General features: G+C 40.0%; 2 protein-coding genes across 3 annotated transcripts in view; both read right to left on the minus strand.

Moving 5' to 3' along the window:
* Positions 1–893, minus strand: part of ddr1 (discoidin domain receptor tyrosine kinase 1) — a 38,428-nt gene extending 37,535 nt beyond the window's left edge. For both annotated transcript variants that reach the window (XM_053326403.1, XM_053326402.1), the window contains exon 1: positions 576–893. The gene's annotated coding sequence lies outside the window, so the exon portion shown is untranslated. The remainder of the gene's footprint in view (positions 1–575) is intronic.
* A 10,865-nt stretch (positions 894–11,758) lies between these two features.
* On the minus strand, positions 11,759–21,708 carry gnl1 (guanine nucleotide binding protein-like 1). Its single transcript, XM_053326429.1, has 12 exons — positions 21,525–21,708; positions 20,152–20,299; positions 19,422–19,558; positions 19,144–19,295; positions 17,485–17,556; positions 16,662–16,854; positions 16,400–16,498; positions 16,078–16,257; positions 15,380–15,558; positions 14,234–14,420; positions 12,870–13,010; positions 11,759–12,761 (listed from the first exon to the last, which is right to left on the minus strand). The coding sequence occupies exons 1-12, from the start codon at positions 21,595–21,597 to the stop codon at positions 12,496–12,498; spliced, it is 1,827 nt and encodes a 608-aa protein (XP_053182404.1). The 5' UTR covers positions 21,598–21,708; the 3' UTR covers positions 11,759–12,495.
* Positions 21,709–22,160: the final 452 nt, after the last annotated feature.

A 22,160-nucleotide genomic window follows, 5' to 3' on the forward strand; every position in this document is an offset into this window, starting at 1 on the left:
GACTTTAACAGACTGTGAAGGGGGGTTATGACTTGTGACAACTTAACCAAAGCCATACAACAGTTTGGGCGATGATGAAGGAAAGAGTGGAAGAAATAAAAGTCAATTTTGAGAATATATGAAGTGAACATAAACGTGTGACAGCGGTATTCTTGGCACAGATAAGGACTGAATGTTTCCTCCGCCGCTAAGCACCCTACATTTAGCGAGATGTTGAGCCGCACTGTTTGCAATAAGTCTAGACCATGATATAAACTGTCCGGATATTTCAACCACGCAGTCGGGAAGTGCAACAACGTATCAGCCACAGAAACGTGCAGGGACTAGGCGCAACGTTACACCTCATGCGCGCTTCCCAACAGTCCGTGGCCGACGTCCAGAGCTGCCGTGCCCGCCTCACACCGAGACTTACAGACGCCAAACCACAAACAGACAGACAGACACACAGATATAACTTACACACACACACACACAGAGAGAGACACAGAGACACACAGACATACTGCTGGAAATACCCGCTGCAATGTTATTATAGCCGCTGGTTGAGTGAAGTGACATGAAAGCAGTTTACTTACCTAAAACACGCGAAGAAGTGCGCTTTGACACCAGTCCAAACTTTTTGGAGGAACTCTGTATTAAACACAACGACGCTGCCGTGAACAACACACGTTTACTGTTGTGTCTGTAATCCAAATAGTCCCCCGGAGAGCTCAGTGAACGACCTCTGCCAAAACTCAGAAAACAACAAATTATCCGATATCAGTATAAAACGCTGAACCGGACTTTCACTTGACACTGTTGACAAAACTAGTTATGAAACTTGTCGGGATATATTTAAAAGAAAAAAAGGTAAGAGACCGTCCAGGGTCCCTACGCCTCGGCCCCTCTCTGAATCTGAGCCCCAACCTCAGTCCGGGGCTCCGCAGCCGGGCCAGCAAGCGCCACCAGGTGCTCATTTACATAACTGCACCGGCTGTGTCCAATCACAGCCCCGAGCAAGGTGTCTGATTGAATATTTCAGTAGGCTCACCGTCCAATCAGAGCCTCCTGTGGGCGGGAGCTGTGACCTTAACAACACTGTAAGATGAAATTCAATGTGAAGCCTTTAGGGGCGATGGAGTTTCTTTGTTACAGGAACACTGAGATTTGGGGTATGACACATGATACGACAGCATGCAGAGTGGTTTCACCTTATTAACCATTTGTATGTAAGATAAAAATGCTGCTTTAAAAAAGAAATTCTATTTGATAATAAAACATGTAAACTCTTTGAATGATCAGCTCTGCCTTTCAGCATCTGGCCCGGGCCATTTAATGTACACCCACAGCACTCTGCCTTGGTATTTACCTCTCAAGGAAACTTTATTACAGAGTATTGGTGGTGTAACTGTATACCATTACTGGCCCTGGGCTATAATGACTCAGATTGAAGGGTTTGCAGTAAAACACAGCAATGAAGCTGGAACCTGGAGAGTTGTTGATACAGGACCCAAAGGCAGTGCAGAGAAGTGAGGTGGGAATTTATGTTTTAAAAGAGCCTCATGTGTGTTAGTTTTATGCTGAACTACATCACAAGTTGAAATAAGTGAGACACAGACTGGCTCTGCAGCAGTTACTGTATATGTTAGTACTTGCCTTTCTGACTGAGAGGAGGGAAATTTTAACTGGTGCTCAATCAGCAACGAGGGACAATAAAGGTCATTAACACACTCGGAGCTCCACCTTGGATAAACACAGGAAGAGGAACGCTGATAAACTGCTGCCTTGTGTTCACTCTTTGTGTGTTTTTGGACACATGCAAGTGTTTGTTTGAGTGTGTCAGCTTGCATGTCCACACTTTATCTTATGATTGCCCTAAATGAGGCAGTTTAGTATGAAAATCAAAGTGATCGATTCTTCGGAGGTAAGAAAGTAAATAAGTACATTCACTCAAGTACTGTACATTTAAGAGGGATATGTTACTTTATGTACCACTACATTATTTAACAGCTATAGTTACTTGTTAGTTTTCAGATTCATGTTATATAACAACACATAAAAGCTGTTTAATAATTGATTTATACATTCCTGATTTTTCAATGAGGGATAAAAGAGTAGATGTCATTTTAAGGGTTTTAACAAAGTTATTGAACTTTTTTAAATTTTAGAGCTGAAAAACTATCAGGCTCAAATTATTTTTCAAAGCAGAGTACTGTTATATGGTTAATACATGTTGGGGGAGGTCTTTAAATCAATTATCTGAATCTGAATATTTCTTACACTGATGCAACAAATGTAAGAGGAGAGGCTACTGAGCATCTGTCCTTTTTCCAGAACTAACAGATGTACAATATGAGTGTGCTTCTAATGAGTAGTGCGTGCCAATGGGACTGAATTTCTATAAAAAAAGATGATAAATGATAATTAGAGTCATTGGGCTGCTTGTATAGTCACACAATTACAAACATGCTTGTAATCAACTTGTTGGACATTTTACTGATCTGATTCCTTGTTCCAAAAATAATCACAGTTAGCACTGCTCAGCATAATCAGAGATGTAAAAAAAAAAAAAAAACTATAAATGAAGAATTGAAACTTGTAGTTGATGCAAGTCAGCATAAGTAATATCCATCCATCCATCCATCCATCCATCCATCCATCCACCCATCCATCCATCCATCCATCCATCCAATCCAATAATATGAATTATTGTGAATCAGAAAGTTTAAATGATCAATAATCAATAGAAGCCATGTGCCATTTTATTATTTGTATTTTCATTGCAAATGAAAGCCAGAAATTGTGATAACTCAAAATGACTAATGTCTGGAGTGCTGCCAATACATAGCAATAGTGATGGTCACTTGTGACGTTGTGTCTGAGACAAAGGTCTGTAAATAATTGTGAAAAATCCCCAAATTTGTGAAAATAAGGAAGAGATAGTGAAAGTAGGGCAAAGATAGTGAGTATCACCCCAGGTGGAGCGCAGATGGGTAGCCTATATATGACCACTTTTCTCAGGTAGTCATGTTTTGGAGGACTTCTTTTAATCTTAATCAATTTTTTATTGCACTGAACTCTGCCCGATTCAACTCCTTTTTGATATTTGAAGTTCTTTTTCCTCATTATTTGAAAATATGTGTTGTGGATGTCCTGGTGTTTCAACTGGCCTAACTGAAGGTTTTTTTTCCACCACAAAGTCTTGAGCTGGACTTTCATCTAGCCTGGCCTGATTCTCTCTAGATTGAAATTAACATTTTCTTACCACTTTCCAATACATAGCTAAACCAAACCAAAACACCCCCCCCCCTCTCTCTCTCTGTTCTCTGTAGTCTGTAGTCTGTTTTACACAAGCCTTTCTTTCTAAATGTTGTCTTCCATCACGCTAAACAAAAAGAGAGATATATAGTTAAGCTGAAATATAAAGGCTGGTGAAGAAATCATTTCTCAATATTTGAGAGTTATTATCGGTGACATTCACCAACAAAATGTTAACTGATTCCCAGAAATTACTCTGCTGATGAGCTGAGTAATTCTCCGCTCTTGTTCTCTCACTCTCCAGAGCCTTGCCCATCTCTTTTCAGCCTTTTCTGTTGTGCACATCGTCAAACTGGCTCTGCTTTGTTGGTTGTCTGGGCAACTGCAAATCCCCTGCAGAAATTATGACCTTTTTCAGTATTATTTCCTTTCTCCTCCATGCTTCCTCCCCTCCTGTTCTTTTTGTGCCTCACTTTCTCTTTGCCCTGATACTTTTCCCATTTCTTTCCCCTTTTACAAAATATGCTCAGTCGCTCCGTGGAGTTTTAGTTTGCTGTGCCTAAACCCCTCTTTTCTCCCTCCTCCCTCTATGCTCATTCTCGCTTTGAGTGAAAACCAGTGGAGCATAAAAAGCAGGTCTGATCCTGTGAGGAATTCACTTGGAGAGAGAGGCAAAAACAGACAGAGAGTGAGAGAGAAGTTCAAGTCGTACTAATCTTATGAGTCAGCAAGGACAAGAGAACACTGTGTGTGATAGGTAAAAAAAAAAAAAGATAAAGAAAAGGGAAAAGATTGAGTTGCCGAGAACATCAATGGCCTGTCAACAGGAAGAAAGAAGATTTTAAACTGAGAAAAAAAGTGTGGTAAAAGTAAAAAAAAAAAAAAAAAAATCTCACTTTTTAGAAAGGTTATCACATTCAGAAGAAAATTACCATTTTCATCCAAAGCTCCTATTCATGAGACATGACAGATGATCTATTGCCTGTCATTTTGAATACACAGGATGAATTTATCACTTCACTGACATCACATTAGTCAAAAAATACAAACATCTGAATTAGAAATGGAAGTTTTCAACTCAGAGGCATTTCATGGGACAACACACACACACACACACACACACACATCAACAGACTCGGGCAGCTTGTCCACCCCCTGTCGTGGTCTGACAGCTGTGCAGAGCTGCAGGATTCAGACAACACAGATCAGTTGCAGAATGCGAAGCTTGCAGTATGTTGGGAACCGGCGTAAAACCACATACCAAGCATACTACCCACTAAAACATCTCCCCCAGTGTGATAAATGTCTCAGATTTGCAACACTAAACCTCCAGGGAGCTCCATAGGTCCATTTACCACAAACCACTCTCTCTTTGCATGCATGTTTGAAGTCAGGTCCATGTTTGGTTTGAACATACGTGTATATGTGTGAGAGTGTGTGTGTGTAAATGTACAACTCTACATGTGACCCTAACGTCTGTTTACTGTGACGTGTCGGGGCTCTGTCAGTATCAGTGTCACAGGCGTGGGGAAGGTTGTATTTGATTGGGCCCTGGAGAGGATCTGAGAGCGGTGGAGGTGTGTCAGAGGTCGGAGGGTCAGCGTCTGCCCCAGGGGGAGGTACCTGGGTGGGGGATCGTGGTGGGTGTCACAGCCCTGGTGCTCTCTTTGTAAGTGTTTGGTGAAGAAAATGGTTGTCCGCTCCTCTCACTTTCTCTGACATACAGTATATACTTTTCTGTCCTCTCCGTTTGTTTGTTCCCTACTTTTAGATTCAAGACAGTTAATAATAAAAAAAGAAATCAGTACATTATAGTTCTAGTGTTTTAGTGAGGCTCCACACATTGAACAGAATCATTGCTTCCTCTTACGTTTGTTTGTTGTTAGTGTTTTTCATTTTCATCATTTTTAAGAGGAATTAAACTGTCACTTCAGAACCAAAACAGTGCTTATACACACAGAAGAGTACTTTATCTTTTAACAGATTAATTGTGTTGGCTGACACCAAGCGGCCTCCCTTTAAGATATCTGCTGGATAAATCCAATCCTGCCTGGAGTGTCCTTGTGATCACGCAGCTGGATGTGTGTGAAGTGGGTTTTGTGCGATGAGCTCAGTGTTGTCAGGGGAATGTGGGGAGAGAGGGTTAGGGGAAGAGGGATTGTCGGGCGTTCCAGATGACCCCTCACACAGTCAGGAGTCCCTAGAGACCCTCTCAGCTGTAGCAGTGCACTTGTGCCCCCTCCTCCTCATGGCTGACGGAGATGGTGGAGGGAAGGGGCGGGGAGGGTGCAGGCTCTTTTTGGGTGTTGGATCCCACCCCCTCCTTCCACACCAGAAATCCCCTGCTGTTCATCTGTACACATGCACACACACACATCTGACAATGTGGAGGACTACAGCCTCTGCTATGGCATTTGGGAGGCTCCTCTACAACTGTCGCCCTCTGTTCAAACTGTCAATCCAGGCCCTCTAGGATTCTGCTTCCCTCTTCCTCCCTCTGTTCCTCTCTGCCCCCCTCCTCTCACCTGTCCAAGCCAGCCGTTGAATGAAAGGCCTTCCTTTCTTCTACAAACTCTGCCTTGCTAACAATAGCACTCTGGGAATTATCTACAGTAACCACCATTGGATGTGCTCTGATCTTCTTTGTTTGGCCCTCCACCCTTCTGTCTTTACCAATTACATGTTTAGCCTCTCCACACCCCTGGTCTTTAGCAAACAGTAGTTTAACTTGGCTCCCAGGGTCTGTGTATGTGTGTGTGTGTATGAGTGTCTGTGTGTGTGTGTGTCACTTTCAGGGACACCAACCAGGCTTGACTTAATACCAGTTGATAAGGGGCTGCTTGTGCAATTCGAGACAAAAGCTGTGTTCCCAATTGGTAAAACGGTGATTTTTGGGTCAGTGGGTAAGGTAAGGGTAAGACTTAGATTAGACAATTAGTGTTTATGGTTAGGGTTAAGGTAAGTCTACAGGAAATTAATGTTAAATCTGTGTAAATACCCCAATAGTGACTTAAGTAAACCAGTGTGTGTGTGTGTGTGTGTGTGTGTGTGTGTATGTGTGAGTTTCTGTTTGTAAAGACATATAATTATAGCTATCCTTTAATTATTTTAATTAATATTCAAATCGGCCAAAGCCCAAGGGAGGAACAAACTGAACTAATTTACTGGAGTAATTTCGAACGCCTTGCCTGAGGACGTTATCGCCCTGGTAACCAAAGTCTGATCTGCTTCCTGTCTCCAATCGTAGATCTCAAACTCTCCCTCTCCTTTCTAAACTTTCAGGCACACTGTTGCTGGCTCCTTCCAGTGAGAGTGAATGTTGTGGCGGATTGGGAGGCGCTGGTGAGGAGGGTGAGGAGAGAACTTGGAGGGGTGCGAATGAGTGCCATTGCAATGCAGTGAGAGGTGGTGCTAAAAATACCTATTGACACATGGCCTCCAACTCACAAACAGGGTCACAGACAAACACACACAAGCCGATGACCAAAGAGGTGTCATTCATGCACCACTGCGCACGGAAACACACACAAGAGCACAGAAACACAAATCCTACACAACCTAGACACACAGAAACGATTAAAATACATAAAATCATCATTATTATTTACAGTATTACTGAACTATAAAATACTGAATCCCTCTGAGTTTACATTGGCAGTGCTTTGTGTTTTAGAGAGAGCAATGTCAGGCCCTTTCCACACTCAAGCACAAGTTCTCTGTGCAAACAAACCCAGCTGCCATATTGTGACCCTCGGCAGGAGGAATATGGGAAAGCTGCTCTGTACACATTGTATTGAATGCTTGCTGTGGCAAATATTGTTTTTCAGTTTACCACACGCTGACACACTGCTGGGACAGTTTGCTGAGAGTTGATCACCTGAACAAAAGAGTCTGTTGACAGAGCAATTACCATTGCTGGGTGTGGTAACTGGGTGGGTTTTTCTGTGTCAATGGTCTGTTTCAACCATAGTACAGATGGATCTATGAACACTGTCTACATGCCAAGACTGACAAAGGAAGATATGACCTGAAGGGACCTTAAAATCAGTTTGTGCTTGGATGTCACCGGCAGTTTGCCACCAAAAACTTAAATAACTGTGGCCTTGACAGATTATATGTGTTGTAGAAAGCACTCAGATCAGATGTAAGTAAAAGTCCAAATTCAACCACTGAAACATACTAAATTACAAGTCAAAAATCCCTCATTGTGAGCATTTTACTACTTAATTGCCTGGCCAAGGTATAGTCACTATATTATATAGTTAGGTGGTTACCTAGAGGTTATGATTCCTCCAAAGGGTCGCCAGATAAATCTGTATCCATTGTTTGGATCTTTCTTTAATCTTTTTTATGACACACTGGATAATTTTACCTCTTTGGGCTTTGAATACTATAAATACTATACTATAAAATCATCTGCGATGTTAATCAGGGAAATCACACAAAAAGTAGAATATTTCAATCTGAAATGTGGTGGAGTAGACGTGCCATACAATTTAAATATTCTCGTAAAGTACCTGAAAATTGTACTTGGGTAAATGTACTTAGTCATTCTACATCACCACTGATCATGGTGTTGAAGCCAACAAGAGAGGAAGCTGAAGAAGACATCCAATCTGCAGGGCCACGGTCTCGGCACCCCCCACAGCGCTGCTGGAGCACCAGGACGCTGACTGGGGGGACAACTGTCCGTGCTGTAAATCAATGTGTGCGTGTGTGTGTGTGTTAGTGTGTGTCTGTCTGTGTGGTCTTTGTATATGAGTGAAAAGTGTGTGACTCTGCTAACATAGCAAGATTTCTGGCACAATTTAATTATTTACAAGATGCACAGAGAAGGAAATCATAAGATCAATACCAAAATGCTCCTTTGGATCTCTTCAGACTTTGGCGAACATAACAGACGTATGAAATCTGTTCATGAGAAACTGCATGCAAACTGATCCAAACTGGTCCATCCTCTTAACAGTTTTTAAAAAAGGTGATATAATTTAACCCATACTGCACATACACACCATTATCACCACAAATGAGAAGCCTGTGCACAATAAGCTTGGTGCACCTGACTATTAACAGCTGCACCATTAGAGAGCTTTGATAGCCCTCTAGTGACCACAGAGGTGTACCTGCCAGCTGAGATATAGAACTATAATCTTCTATAATCAGACTCGCTGCAGTTTGGCAGTTTCAACATATTTGACGTTTGATTATAGTATTCGTCTTTTAAGGGAACTCAAACACACTTGTAGATATTACTGCTCTACCTCATCCAGAAAGCTTTTTAAGACTTCCCATTCACTCTCCGTCTCACCTGCATGTGTGTGTGTGCATGTGTGTGTGTCTGCAGTGCCCAAGGGAGCGTATAAACCAGACTAATGAATTTTTCTGCTCTGCTTATGCTCTGTCTCTCATATGAAACCAATTCATTACTAGTCGGTCTCACCAATGTAAGCAGGGGTCACACTGGGAGCAAGAATGGGGCAGAGTGCTGGGGGGGTGTTAAGGTCCAAAGGGGGCAAGAGTCCCCACAACAACGTGATTGCATCATGAGAAAGCTTTCCAAGAAGAAGAAGGGGAAAAAAGAAAATATCAAATTTGAACCACATGGGCATGACGGCGTGACCGATGCTGGCAGCAAAGACTTTTTACACACCAGAATTTAATTAACAGTTTTGAAATTTATGGTGTCATGCACCAGTAAATCTGGCTGCAATTACCGCCAGGCAGGTTTGAGGGCCACAGTATAGTTAAGAGCACAAGCTGGGGAAAAGCAGCTCATAGCTCTGAATGTGGATAGGAAACAATTCCAGATGATCCCCCCCACCACCACCCTTCAGAGTTTATGTAGTTAGCAAACAGCATTTCTAAGTACAATACAAATTGGCACAGTATCCAAATTATGCAACATCAGGGGATTTCCACCTACTTCCATCCCATAAATAATGATAATGGAAGTGATCAGTGGTGATTATCATCATATCATCTCAGCTCACTCATGGTACCCAACGGGTCACGATAAACATAATGAGATAATAGCTGGAGCTAGATTTACTTTGACAAGAGGATTGAATAGGCGTCAAGAGTGTGAATGATTTGACAAACACTGTCAATACAGTCATCTCACAATGACAGTGAGAAACAGCACTCAAATGGGACATAAATCTCAAAATTTTTAACAGATGACTATGGAAATCATTTTATTAGCGGCTGAGGGAGGTGATAATTCATTCCATATGCTTCACACTTCATAAAATCATTGGCACACTGGACAGTACGTGGGCTTATTTTTTATTGTTTGAGCCACTCTCTTCCATCCGTGCGAATCCTGCTCTATTAAATATTGTCATGTCAGACACAAAGTGGCATAAAAATGGAATTTGGAAGTGCTTCGATAAACAAACATTATTGTAAGCGACTTACAGGCTTGCGACATGCGACTGCAGCAACATCTTAATAGACTGCTGATTCTTTTCTGTATTCTTCAGGGAGATTAAACGCCTCTCATGAGGGAAAATAAATCACAGTGTATTTAGTGTATTCCAAGTATTTCCTATGATGAAATATGAGATAATTCAACTATTTGTTTTCAACATGGTTTACATTGCAAAAGCTAAAACGTTATGAAATATTCATCCATCAATATGCGGGTCCTCCTACACAGGTTAATATGATGCTGGAGTCTATCCCATAATGCAAAATGCAAGTTAGCACCATGAATATCATCACCACTAATAACGCAGTATGCCCACATGCAAATTAAGTTAATTATAACAGCTCCATTTACAAATAATTAAACTATGACAGCTTAGGCTTGCAAATAAGTTGAATAAATTGTTTCATGATTTTGTGTTTGAGCACAGTTTACTTAACTCCATACTATCTGACTCAAATATAAACCATCTGGAAATTTACCAATTAAGTCGTTTAAGAGGACATTAATTAGATCGGAGTGTAGTGCAGCTTATCGATAGCATCACTTATTCTCATCATTGCAATTATCTGTCTTTGATACTCACACAAAAGGAAGTCCCCTAAGTAATTACAAGACAACTTAAATGATAAAGCAGTAAGATATCCATGGGAATACATTTATCTGAGTCTATTTGGCATTCAGTCGGTATACTAAAAGTAATTAGTCTGACACAGCTCATCCAAACATGTCCAATCTGTCCACTTTGATCACAAGCTTCCTCTAAAGTTTTGTCAAAACATTTAATGGAAAAGCTCATCTGTTCTTGGTTTAATTATATGCATTTGAAAAGAGTGAGAGTTGCTTTAGGCATACTGTGTGAGTGACTTTCTTCTTAATGAAAAAGTTAGAGGGGATTATCCCTGAAACATATTTTACTGACAATGTAATTATCTAATTATTATGCATTTCCTCACCAAAGTCCAAGCAAATATCTTCCACATAATACAAAAACAAGCAAGGACACTAGAGGATTATTTTCTTTTATTGCAGAAAGCAGTCCAGTTCATCATGAAGCATACTAGGAATGAAATGAGGAATGCAGCAAATATCCTGAACACACCTCAAGCCTTCACACTCACACTACACTCTCCAGATGCTGTCTGTTTCAATATTTCCAAAAAAACAACAACACAAAAGCCACATCAACACAACTGCAAGTCTATTGTGTTTCTAACAGCGTAGTAGTGTTGAGCTTTACATTGTACCGACGGTAGAAATGACTGCAGTGTGATGTATTACATGGTAACACAGCACTGTGCTGTAGGGTTACCTCAGTGAACACAGGAATGAGGCACAACGACAGCACATAATAATACAGCACTCAGGATTGTAGAGGGGCCGTCACAGAGAAGGAGAGACAGAGAAAGAGAGAGAGAGAGAGAGAGAGAGAGAGAGAGACTGGTCAAACAGCAGTGATGTCAGTTTTTTCTAATTTCAGAAGAAGTTAGAAAAAAGATCTTAGTGTTGACTGCCAATGAGGAAAGTCTGCAGGTGTTTAAACATTCAAGATCAGACCTTGAAATTGAGTGTTATGTCAAAGTTATGTTTCATATACTCAACGGAGGAGCAAAGGTGGAGTCGTAATGTTATTTACAATGATGGACAGATGGAAGCTGCAATGGCCAGTCTCCCTCTTTCTGTGTGGTTAAAGGAACAGTTCCACATTTGAGAAATATTCTTATCGCTTTCTTGGAGTGATTCAGATGAGAAGATTGATACCACGTTTAGAAATGAGAACTATAGCCATTTTTTCTTTTCTGTCTTTGTGAGAAAGAAATGAGCAGATTTCCCAAAATGTTGAACTACTCCTTTAACTGATTATTAAGCAGTCTCAATAGGATCAAAGCCAGTGTACTGCCATTAGCAAATAAACTTGCTGAATGACTGTAGCCAAATCCTGCACTAAATATTGTAGATCTCGATCAGCATCGACATTTTTTGTGTAGTAGTTAAAACACTACAGGTTTAATTCCTGAAACAGCCTCGTCCAGCAATGCAAGGATTCACCCCCCCCCCCCCACCCCCCCCCACCCCCCCCAAATCCCAGTGAAATTTACTGCTTACTGCTTACTACTGAGCAACAGAAAATAAAATATCACTCTCGTATACAGTATAATCTAAATCAAACCCTAAGTCAGATAAATGAACCTGTAACACAGCGATCATACAGCAAAACTGTGTGTGAAATCTTGGGTTTTATTAGCCATATCCCATCCCACACACCTTCATCAAAGTGTTGATGTACTCTGGTCTATAACGAAGATTTAGAGTTGTGTTGATCTCCAGCTGCTCTGAGAGCCAAAAGGCTGCCCCAGTGAATGACATCATATCAACAGTGCATTTGATTGTTTTTTTAATCATCCTTTCCTGAACTTTGGCATCTCAGCTGTGAGGTCACTTATCAATAAAGAGATTGGAAACCAGCTGGTTGATTATTCCAGACTGAGGGAAGTTACTTGTTCAAACGTCTCTGAGAACAACATGCAAAAAACCAAACCAAACCCATTCCTCAGAGCAACAGTGAAGAACAAGCGTCATGTATGAAGAGGCAGAGCAGAGGCACAGCATGGAGTACATGAATATGCTCTGTATATTACCGGGAGAAGGAAACGGGGTTAATGAATTAGAATAGATCATGTTAATGTAGAAGGTGATGACATGAGGAGTGTAGAGGCAAGAAAAAAGGAGAAGGAATGCAGATTTAGGGGATAAACAGGAATGAAAAGTGCACCGGGCTCGACGGGGAGAAATCAGGACAGAGGAACATATTATTTCTTCCTGCTCGTTCATCACTCGCACTCATTTTCCCGAAGGACATTGTACATGTTGACAGTGAAGCCAGATGGCTTTTCCTCCTTTCGCCTTCGTTGTCCGAACCCCTCATCTTCATCGTCTCCATCCTCATCATCATCTGCATCCCGGTCTCTCTCTTCCTCGGGCTCGGTGCTGGACTCTCCATCCTCCTCATCATCCCTGTCTCCTGTCCCTTCCTCCTCCGTTATCCTTCCTTGTAGAGCCATTATCTCTGGCAAGTCTGGGTGATTTTCCCAATGGTCTGAAAATCATTGACGATTCAAACATTTAATTAATTCAATCCATCGACCATTTTAACATTTTAAAAACACTTAAAGCTGAAAGTATGAGTCATATCCTCTTGTCTCACCTTTCAGGCAGCTGTAACTAGGTGGTCTGAGGCAGAGACACAATCTGCCATCAATGGCCAACCTCAGGAGGCTGTTTGCTGCACGGTAAACATCATTGCGAGCTGCTTTTGCTGTTTTATAGCCTCTCCTCTCTGCCCAAGCTGAAGGATATTACATGATAGAAAGAAAGAGGCTTAAGTAACAGGATATGAAATCAAATCATGGTAGTAATCATAATGAGAACAGAAAAAGTATGAATCTGGACAGTAAGTGGCTTTTCACATTAGACTGATAAATGTTCTTGTCTTTTATAATCAATAATAGGCCTATCAAGACAAGTTGGCAATTTTAAGATGGATTTATAGTTTATAGTTGCATTCATAAAACTAAAGAGTAGTTCAGTGCTTTTTGCACATTACCTATCACAGCAACAACAGGCGAATGTATCACTTATGATCAGGATAAATTGTGCTTTCGTTGACCCTGTTCACACCTGACATTAACATGCATCTTCTATCTTCTATCATTGAGGACCGTATGTGGCCACATCCTACTAGCAGTGGGGACGTCAGTGTGTCTCAACTACTCAACTGTTGTTTTCTATTTTCCGGCAGACTAGACACAGAAAGTGTTGCTGCCTCAGTGTACTCTCAGCTCAAAGCTGTGTTCAATTTGTTTGATAACAAAGGCATTATTTTGTTTTTCTGAGTTAAAAAAACATAATCCACTTGTGTGTGTGTAACAGCTGACCTACTGGATGTGAAGAACACAGAACATGAATTAACATTAGATCCTGATCGATCCTGTCAGCATGTTGGGAGACTTAAATAATCAATGAAGTTACACTGTTTTGTCTCATATGTAAAATGCACACAGCGTCTCTCTCCCAATGAGGAGACGCAGCTTTAGGAGGACCGTTGCATATAACTCTGTATTTGTTAGAGGCTATATATTTGTTCAAACCGGGCATTAGTGCAAATCAGTAAGAGGGGACACACTTTGCATTTTATATTTGTTTATCGTGCTTTCAAACAAGTTCAACACAGCTTTGGATGGAGAGCAAACAGACAATGCATTTGGTCTTTACAAACTCAAGGGATGTATGTGTTTATTTGCATATAGAGTGGGGAAGTGATATCCAATCACAAGTAATCGCTCAAGATGCATGTGGACACATTCTGATGCCAGGTGTGAACAGACATACTTGGAGCTGTCCACTTGTACTTGTGATCAAATCATCCAAGACGCATGATAAACCAAGGTGTGAACAAGGCCCTTTATTTACTTATTGATTTCTGTCAAATTAATAAAAGGCAGCAAGTGAGTCACTACACAATTAATATTCTAAAACCCTTAAATGAGATGCTTCCCAGAATCAACTTACCCTCACAAACATCCCAGGCAGTCCAGCCGGGCTCTTTAGACCCCTGGCTTCCTTGCTGAGGTTTATTGTCTTGTAAACTGGGATGCTTAAGCTTCAGAGCAGAGAGGAAAGGAGTTCTCTCACACAGATAACCAACTGAGCTGTAGGGCTCCTGCAGCTGAGACACTGGGTAGATTCCTGCCACAATCTGGAGAAAATGAAAAAAACAGGCAAGATAGTATCCAAGAACTGTTTGAAATTTGAGCAGCCATTACACACAACTGTGGGAATTCACCAAGAGCCTTTGAAAGATAAATGGGAATGTATAAAATCAATAATTCATCTTCTCAGAGGTGTGTGAGTGTGGGGTTCAACACAGCAGTGTTACTTTTGACAGGCATTTCAATTTTTGTTCCAATACAGCCTCTAATTCAATAAGCATGCTGGTGATTCATTAATGGAGATGAAATGCTACCATGCAGTACTTGTTGACTCTACATTGCACATATGTAAAATTTGTAACAGTACTGTGGAATCAATGGTTATTACACAAACAGTCAAGAAACATTCAACATTCTTCCTTTTCAATATTGGCACAGCCAGACATTGTGTGTTTACAGCTTTAGCAGTAGCAGCAGAGTAAGTGCCATCAGGTAAGTGTTATTTTAATAAACTCCTGGTGTACTTACAAACTTTCCAGTGCATCGATTTATGAGTAAAGACCCTATTTGTACTACTGTAGAAGTTTGATAACAATCCAGGCATTATTTGTGGGGTAATTTACGAGATACACTGGTGGTTCCATTAGCGCCTGTACTTACACTGCACATACCGTATCCATGGTGACATGGTATACGTAAATAAATTAGGCTGGAAGCGTGGTTGCTGCACACATGAGCTTTTGCTCAATAGACTGAATGATTATTCGCTCAAAAAATGTTGTGTATTTCATTCTGTCCATTAGTCAACCATTGACATTTTCGTCTCGTCTCACCATGACGAAAATACACATACAAAAAAGGTTTGTTGACCAACATATTTCGTCATCATTAACGTCAACGAAATTAACACTGCAACACAGTTAAGTATACATTATTATTGAGTCTAAACATGCAAGTAAATTCAAGAGTCACGTCTGCTTTCAGGTACACAACAGTGAGCTCATACCTGTAGTTGTTTATTGACACGGGAGGGGAAGACTAGTCCGGGGCAGTCGCAGAGTTTGACTGTCGGGGCGAGGTAGTAGGTCTGGAAGTATTTGGTGTGGCCTGGAGTTCGAGACACGCTCACCACCTTCTTCCCAACCAGGCTGTTAATGACAGATGACTTACCAACATTTGGAAAACCTGACAAAAAGAGGGTGAAGATTAGTCTTCAAAAAATTATGTTTTTAAGTCAGTTTATTGATGCTAACATAAATTCAATAGTCCAGTTCAATGTTATTCTTTATTAATCTGAATTCTGAAGCCATTAACTAACGTATATCTTAGACTGAGAGATAAAGTCTGATTCATTTATTATGGACATGTTCTCCATCAATCAAGATACTGGTCTCTTGGTGCATTATAGTGAGGCAAATATACTCTCTTTTTTATTATTAGATTAAAGTATTGCAGATTGTAAACAAATACGAGCATTCAACAAACCATATAAAGGGATCAGATTAAAATTATACTGTATTTACTCCACAGACACATTTTTAAAGTTGTTCACTTGGTGTTAAAACCTTTTTAAGCCAAAAACCAGTTAGAGCTTGAGAAAACTTCCAGTTGAAAAGATGAGAGGAACTGCTCTGATTTCCTTCATGAGAATTTGTTTTGAATTGATTTTAAGAAACGTTCACTCTATTGTACACAGATATCTACCTATGCAGCCCAGTGTGAGAACTCCATCTTTGTAGAGTTCCTGGGATGGACTGCTCATCTCCATAGCGCTATCACTTTGATGCTCCATAAGCACAGACTCCACTCCTTCTGGCTGCTCCTCATCCAGTTGCTCAGCAACAGCATCTCTGTGAATCTTCTGCTCCCAGCTGGACAGATCAACTATAAAGAACACAGTATAATTTACAGAATCAACAAAAATGTACACATATACTAATAGTCACGTGCACAGAGTGAAAATGTCTGTGTTATTATGAAAACTTTTATTATTAACGTGTAAGATTAATAGTAGACACAGTCTAACCTCTCCCTTCTGTGAGCTCCTGACAGGCTTTCAGGATGTCTGTGGGACCTCCAGCTTGACTCCAGTCAGCCTTCCTCCTCATCCTCTTTTTCTGGAGAACTACAGGCCAGCAGACAGACAAAGAGACAGCCAGTTATTCCTATCCCAATGACAGATTTCCATGTCAGTGAGATGATATCTTTTATGCATGTTACTGAAACCTCTTCCTATCACTCTGATGTCTACTGACTTCTAATCCAGTCCCCACTCTCCCTCTCCTCACCTGTACTGTAGGGCTGTCCACGATGGGAGGTGAAGCAAACTATTTGCAGGTGAGGGAACTGAGAGGTCATGTAGTGTTTCCAGGCAATGACCAGCGGGGGAGGACACAGATCGACTTTGTTCAACACCAGGATCATCTGCTTCTGGAGATCTCCAGTGATGTAATGGTAAATGGCTGGAGGGAACTGCAGCATCTGGGTGGTTTACATGAGGACAAACCTTAATGAGACAGTTAATTATGGCCAACTCAGCAAATAAACCCCCTTGATCACTGCATTATTTATAGACGAGTTGAGCTGTTTTTAACCTTGCATTAAAACTGGAGGCTCTAAACTGAGGAAGTAAATTCACATCACGTAAAGTATAACTGGCATCAAAGTTAGAAATAAAAACTAAGTGTCAGAAGTTGATGCCTTATAATTAGATCTAAAGAACTGGGTTTCATTTCAATGTGGCATGAAATCCTTTGTAGCAAATCACACTGACATACTGCACCTTGAACATAACTACTTTCCCACAAAATTACAATAATATGTAGAAGATTAAATAACAGTATGTAGAAGATTTAATAAGTTACTCTGTTTTATGTCTAAGAGTGCAGAGTGATGTTAAGTTTAAATGTTGCATGGTAGAAATAACATATGGGATCAGTTGACATCTATGATATATATAATAGGTATAATAGGTGTCAAGAAATATTTTGATCTCTCAATGTAAAGAAATTGATAAATAAACACAATGTCAGGAATGCAGACGGATGTTGATTGTGGCTCCATCTAGTGGCTTAATCCTTCCTGCAGGCTTTTGTTGACAGGATCACCTACCGGGTGCCTGATGTCCACAATGAGCAGGATGACATCTGACATCTCCAACACTCTCCATAGCTGCCTCCATGTCTAAAAGAAAGAAAAAGGAGAGGGGATTAGAAAATAGAGGTTTATTACTGTAAATAAAATGAAGTAAAAGTCTATGGATACACAACTGACACATTGTTGATAACAACTGCAAAAGTATAAGATTTAAAACTACTTTTTCTATTTAATACTATAAAATGATATCCAGTACAAGTAGTTTTTTCATGTACGTTGAAATGCTATCAACTGTAGATTAGAGTGAGAGAGTCGTTTATTACACCACCAGCTGCTAAAACCATGCTTCTGCCGCAATGTTCCCGTTGAGCTCAGCCCACACTGTGAAATTAAATGATCGGCAGGGTCTCTGATTTTGAAAATAATGTTATCATTTTATGAGCCTAAAAACTGCAATAACACAGTGTGACAAAATATAATAATACTTTATCCTCATTGGAAAGTACCTGACAATATACAGGTATGTCATATAATTCTTTCTGATCCACCGTGATCCAGCTTTGTCAAAATGAAACATTCGGTATACGGAGCCTTGCACTGGATAACAGCCTCAACAGTCACATCTTTTAAAGAACCAGCGTGGGGCATTTAGTGGCATCTAGCAGTGAGGTTGCACATTGTAACAAACTGAATACCCCCCCACACATATTTCCAAGCGTGTAGGAAAACCTACAGTGTCCACAAAACTCGCAAAAAACACAAAAGGCCCTCTTTAGAGCCAGTGTTTGGTTTGTCCATTAAAGGATACTATAGAAACATGGCGATACAACATGGCGGGCTTCCCCATGTAGATATAATGGGCTCATTCTGAGGTAACGAAAACATAATGATTCTTAGTTTCAGGTGATTATACACTCATTTAGACATACTTGTGAATATTATATTCCAATTCTGCCAAATATGTTACACTAGATGCCACTAAATTATACAAACTACACCTTTTAGACAAAAGAGGCAAAGCCAGGCGGCTGGTAAATCATCAGTTTACAGGCCACTCATTAACAAACAGGATTACTTCATGTTTCATGCTGTCAACAGGTTCAACAGGATTTATAAATGCTCATTTTGAAGAAAGGTGCTGGTGAATGATGAGCTTCTGGCATTAAAAACCTGGTTCTAACTGTTTACAGTGAGGGTCAAAAGCAAATGTGTACACTGAAGATTTGTAATAAAATGACTAATCCTGGTAAATTATCAAGAAAAAAAAAAGAAAAAAAGGAAAAAGGAGTACAATTCAAAATCCTCAAGATTTAATTCTTGGTTTTGCATCATTTGCTGGATGAAGATTAGAGTGAATTTTGACTTGTTGGATTTATTACTGGAAATAGACGACTCATCTGAACTGGGGCATCAAACTTAGAAACCACTGTGTTTCAGGCAGATGCAACAGTCCAGCAGCCACCATGATCTTTGCATTTCATCACCACTGTTTTACTTAGGTTGGCTTGCTCAAACATCAAATGTAAAACAAAAATTAGACTGAATATTTGTTGCTAGTAAAGTCTCAAATCTGATCATCTGATTTTTTTTACTCTGATGGCAATGCTGTCAAACTCCAGCACTGGCATTTTGATTTTTAAAAATTCTTACAGAGAAGTGGATCAGGTCACTCACCTCCAGATTGTGCTCAAAGTGGCTAAGAGAGCCGGGTGGGTTTCTGGAGTGCAGGTCATCCAGATACTCTCTGTATGACTTTTCCTCTTTCTTCAACAAGTTCTCCCGTGTCATCTCATAATTCCAGGACGGCCGTCGTGGGAAACCAAGACCTGCCAGTGAATAATCAAGTTTCAACGTGTCACACAGCGATCCACTCTATTAACCTACTCAGCTCACTCGTTTGGCTTATTTTGAGACTGTCATGTGAAAAGCATTAAAAAAAAAACCAGCCGTACCTTTCTCGGAGGGGTAAGTTTCATTAATACCCATCTCAAGTTCCTTGTCGGAGACTGGCTGCAGCACCTTCTCCCTGGCAATCTTCTTCCTCTTCTCCACATCCTCTTTACTCTCTTTTTCAAAGTGTAGTCGAAACCTGAAGAGAGGCAGATGAGGAGGGTGTCGGTAAAACTACTTTAAATATTTGCCTTTGTAAGACGGTGGGTCTTATATTTTAAAAGTAAACATTTTGAGGACATGAAAATTACAAAGATGATCTACCTTTTCTAGATTTAAACTTTACATCACACAATACATAGCATGGTGTCAAATTAGCCATTTTAAAATATCTGAGATCTCTATTTAGATTTTATTATTTACATACTCTGATATATTGCTCCAATCAATTATCATACAGTAGCCACTTTTCTACTGTGCTTTTTTTAAATCTAATCGGTGTATCAGTGCAGGAAAAATGAGAAAAAGTCAAACTAAATTTGTGTTAAACAAGTTTAGAATCAAAAAATAGGAATGGTGTTGTAGTATAAAAATACTGATATTGACCTCTTAGCCGCTTCACATTTTTTAACTTTTAATAATATTATCAGTCACAACAAACAGATCTGTTATTGATCTTGAAATTCCATATCCGTACATATGTAAACGATGCCCAGAGCATAGTTTAAATGTTTCACAAAACCACCTTTTAATCAATCTCTATAATTATAAGTAATGAAACTGACAACTTACCTGTTGGGATCATATCTACCTTCTCTGCCAAAGGGCTGCTGATTTATTCTCCTAATATCAGTGGTCTCGCTGTCTGAGGTATCTGACTGCCGCTCTCCTCCTCGCTCCACACTGGCATTGCGGCTGCTGGGCCCAGAACCCGTATCACCTGGGGTAGTGGCAAAGGTCAGAAGTCACAGTCAAATACAGGAGTACTTCACCCACTAATAACCTTTCTTTGGACTGAATACTGAGAAAAAGATCTATTTTTTCCACTGAATCTGGTTATTACAGATATTGTTATGCTTATGATAAAGTGTCCTCAATCTCATCCCCATCCGGGAGGCAGTGTGGCATCTTTACGAGAACAAATGCTGATAATTTTATTCACATTAACCGAAAAATATTTTCAATGAAATAAATAATGAAACCATATCTCAATTTGTTTGGACATCTTACCAACAAAATGACATGCCTACCACAATTTTAAACTAATGATTTGTACTTCAGAACAGGCTGTTTGACCTACTTCTGCCCATTCTATCACTTTTGATACACAATTAACTAAAAATAAAATCCAAGTTAATCTTAGAAGAAACTAAAACAAATACAGTATAGTGAGTCTCTTAAGTGTTGAAGAGATTTGAGTTGAGAAATGGATGTTATTTGACCTGTACAACAAAGACTGGATGAGACTCACCTAAGCTTAGTATGAAATTAAATAAGAGTGAATGTATGATTGGACACAGAGAGATAGAAGGACATATTTAAGGTATGTCCTCAAGTCTTTAGTGAGGTAAGAAGTCTACTGTTTCAAATAACACAAAAAAATAATCTTTTAATGGATTAATTATTATAACTTTAGTGGCTTAAGCTTCAATTAGTCGCAGAAACGCATGTTAAATTGAATGACTAAGTCCTTTGCTGGTACTTAATAAACAGTATATCAAACACGTGGAAATCTTTGAGCCAAAATGTCATCAGTGTTACTGTTTCTTTGAAATTGACCTTTAGGTGAGAACCCACTACCCTCGGCCTCTGCTAATGTGGCAGTATACCTGACATTATTAAGAGCTTAAAAATCATACTTAATCATATTTGACTGATTTTTTGTAACGCTGAAGTGACAAATACCTCCGCACAGGCTATATTCAGTAACATTAGGACACTCGTCAAGTTATATCACATTGCTTAATTATTACAGCTAGCTGCCACGAAACAACGAACAGATTTAACAAGCTAAATAAGTGTCTGCTGCTTTGAACATCTCACTTAACACCACACAGACACACATTTAGCTGATAAACTAAGGCTTTAGCTCCTTAACGTTTAAGAGCTAGCTGCTAATGTTAGCACGACAGCGCTAACGGCAGATGTAACGATGGTAACGTTACCTCTCTTTCTCTCCCGTTTGACTTGTAGCTGTTTCTTCTTCTGTTTGTTGCTAAATGGCTTTTTTCGGGGCATACTTCTTGTTTTTAAAAAATAGCTGGTATTAGATAAATATGTAGCTCTGTGTTATATATTGCTGCCTACGGCTTGTCACAGTTTTTATTGGCGTTATTTACATGGGTGAAGTTTCTCGACTCCTACACTTTTTCAGTGACGCCATATCCAATGCAGACTGCAGAGAATGGCGGATCAAACCACTCTTCAGTTTTTTCACAAACAAGTCGAGTTTTAGACCACTTGGGATTTATATGTACATAATCCTAATAAGATTTAGCTTTACGCCGAGCAAACAGCCTTCCTCCCGAGTATTATATACAGGTACCGAGAAAATGTTGGCTAAACTGACAGTAACCTCCCTCTCCCTCCTCTCTAATGGTACAGTCGACTTTTGTAAACACCTCGCAAATTTGCACATTCCAGCAGTGCAGACATACCTCACAAACGAATATACCTGCATGCACAGTGGCATCATTAAGAAGGCCCATATGTTATTTTTCTCAGACATCTTGATTAGGCAGGTTTTAATGACAAAAACTGGTGAGGAAAGGCAGCTCTGTGAGTGGGGATGGGACTGGACA

Source organism: Scomber japonicus, chromosome 10 (assembly GCF_027409825.1).
Source record: "Scomber japonicus isolate fScoJap1 chromosome 10, fScoJap1.pri, whole genome shotgun sequence".
NCBI lineage: Eukaryota > Metazoa > Chordata > Actinopteri > Scombriformes > Scombridae > Scomber > Scomber japonicus.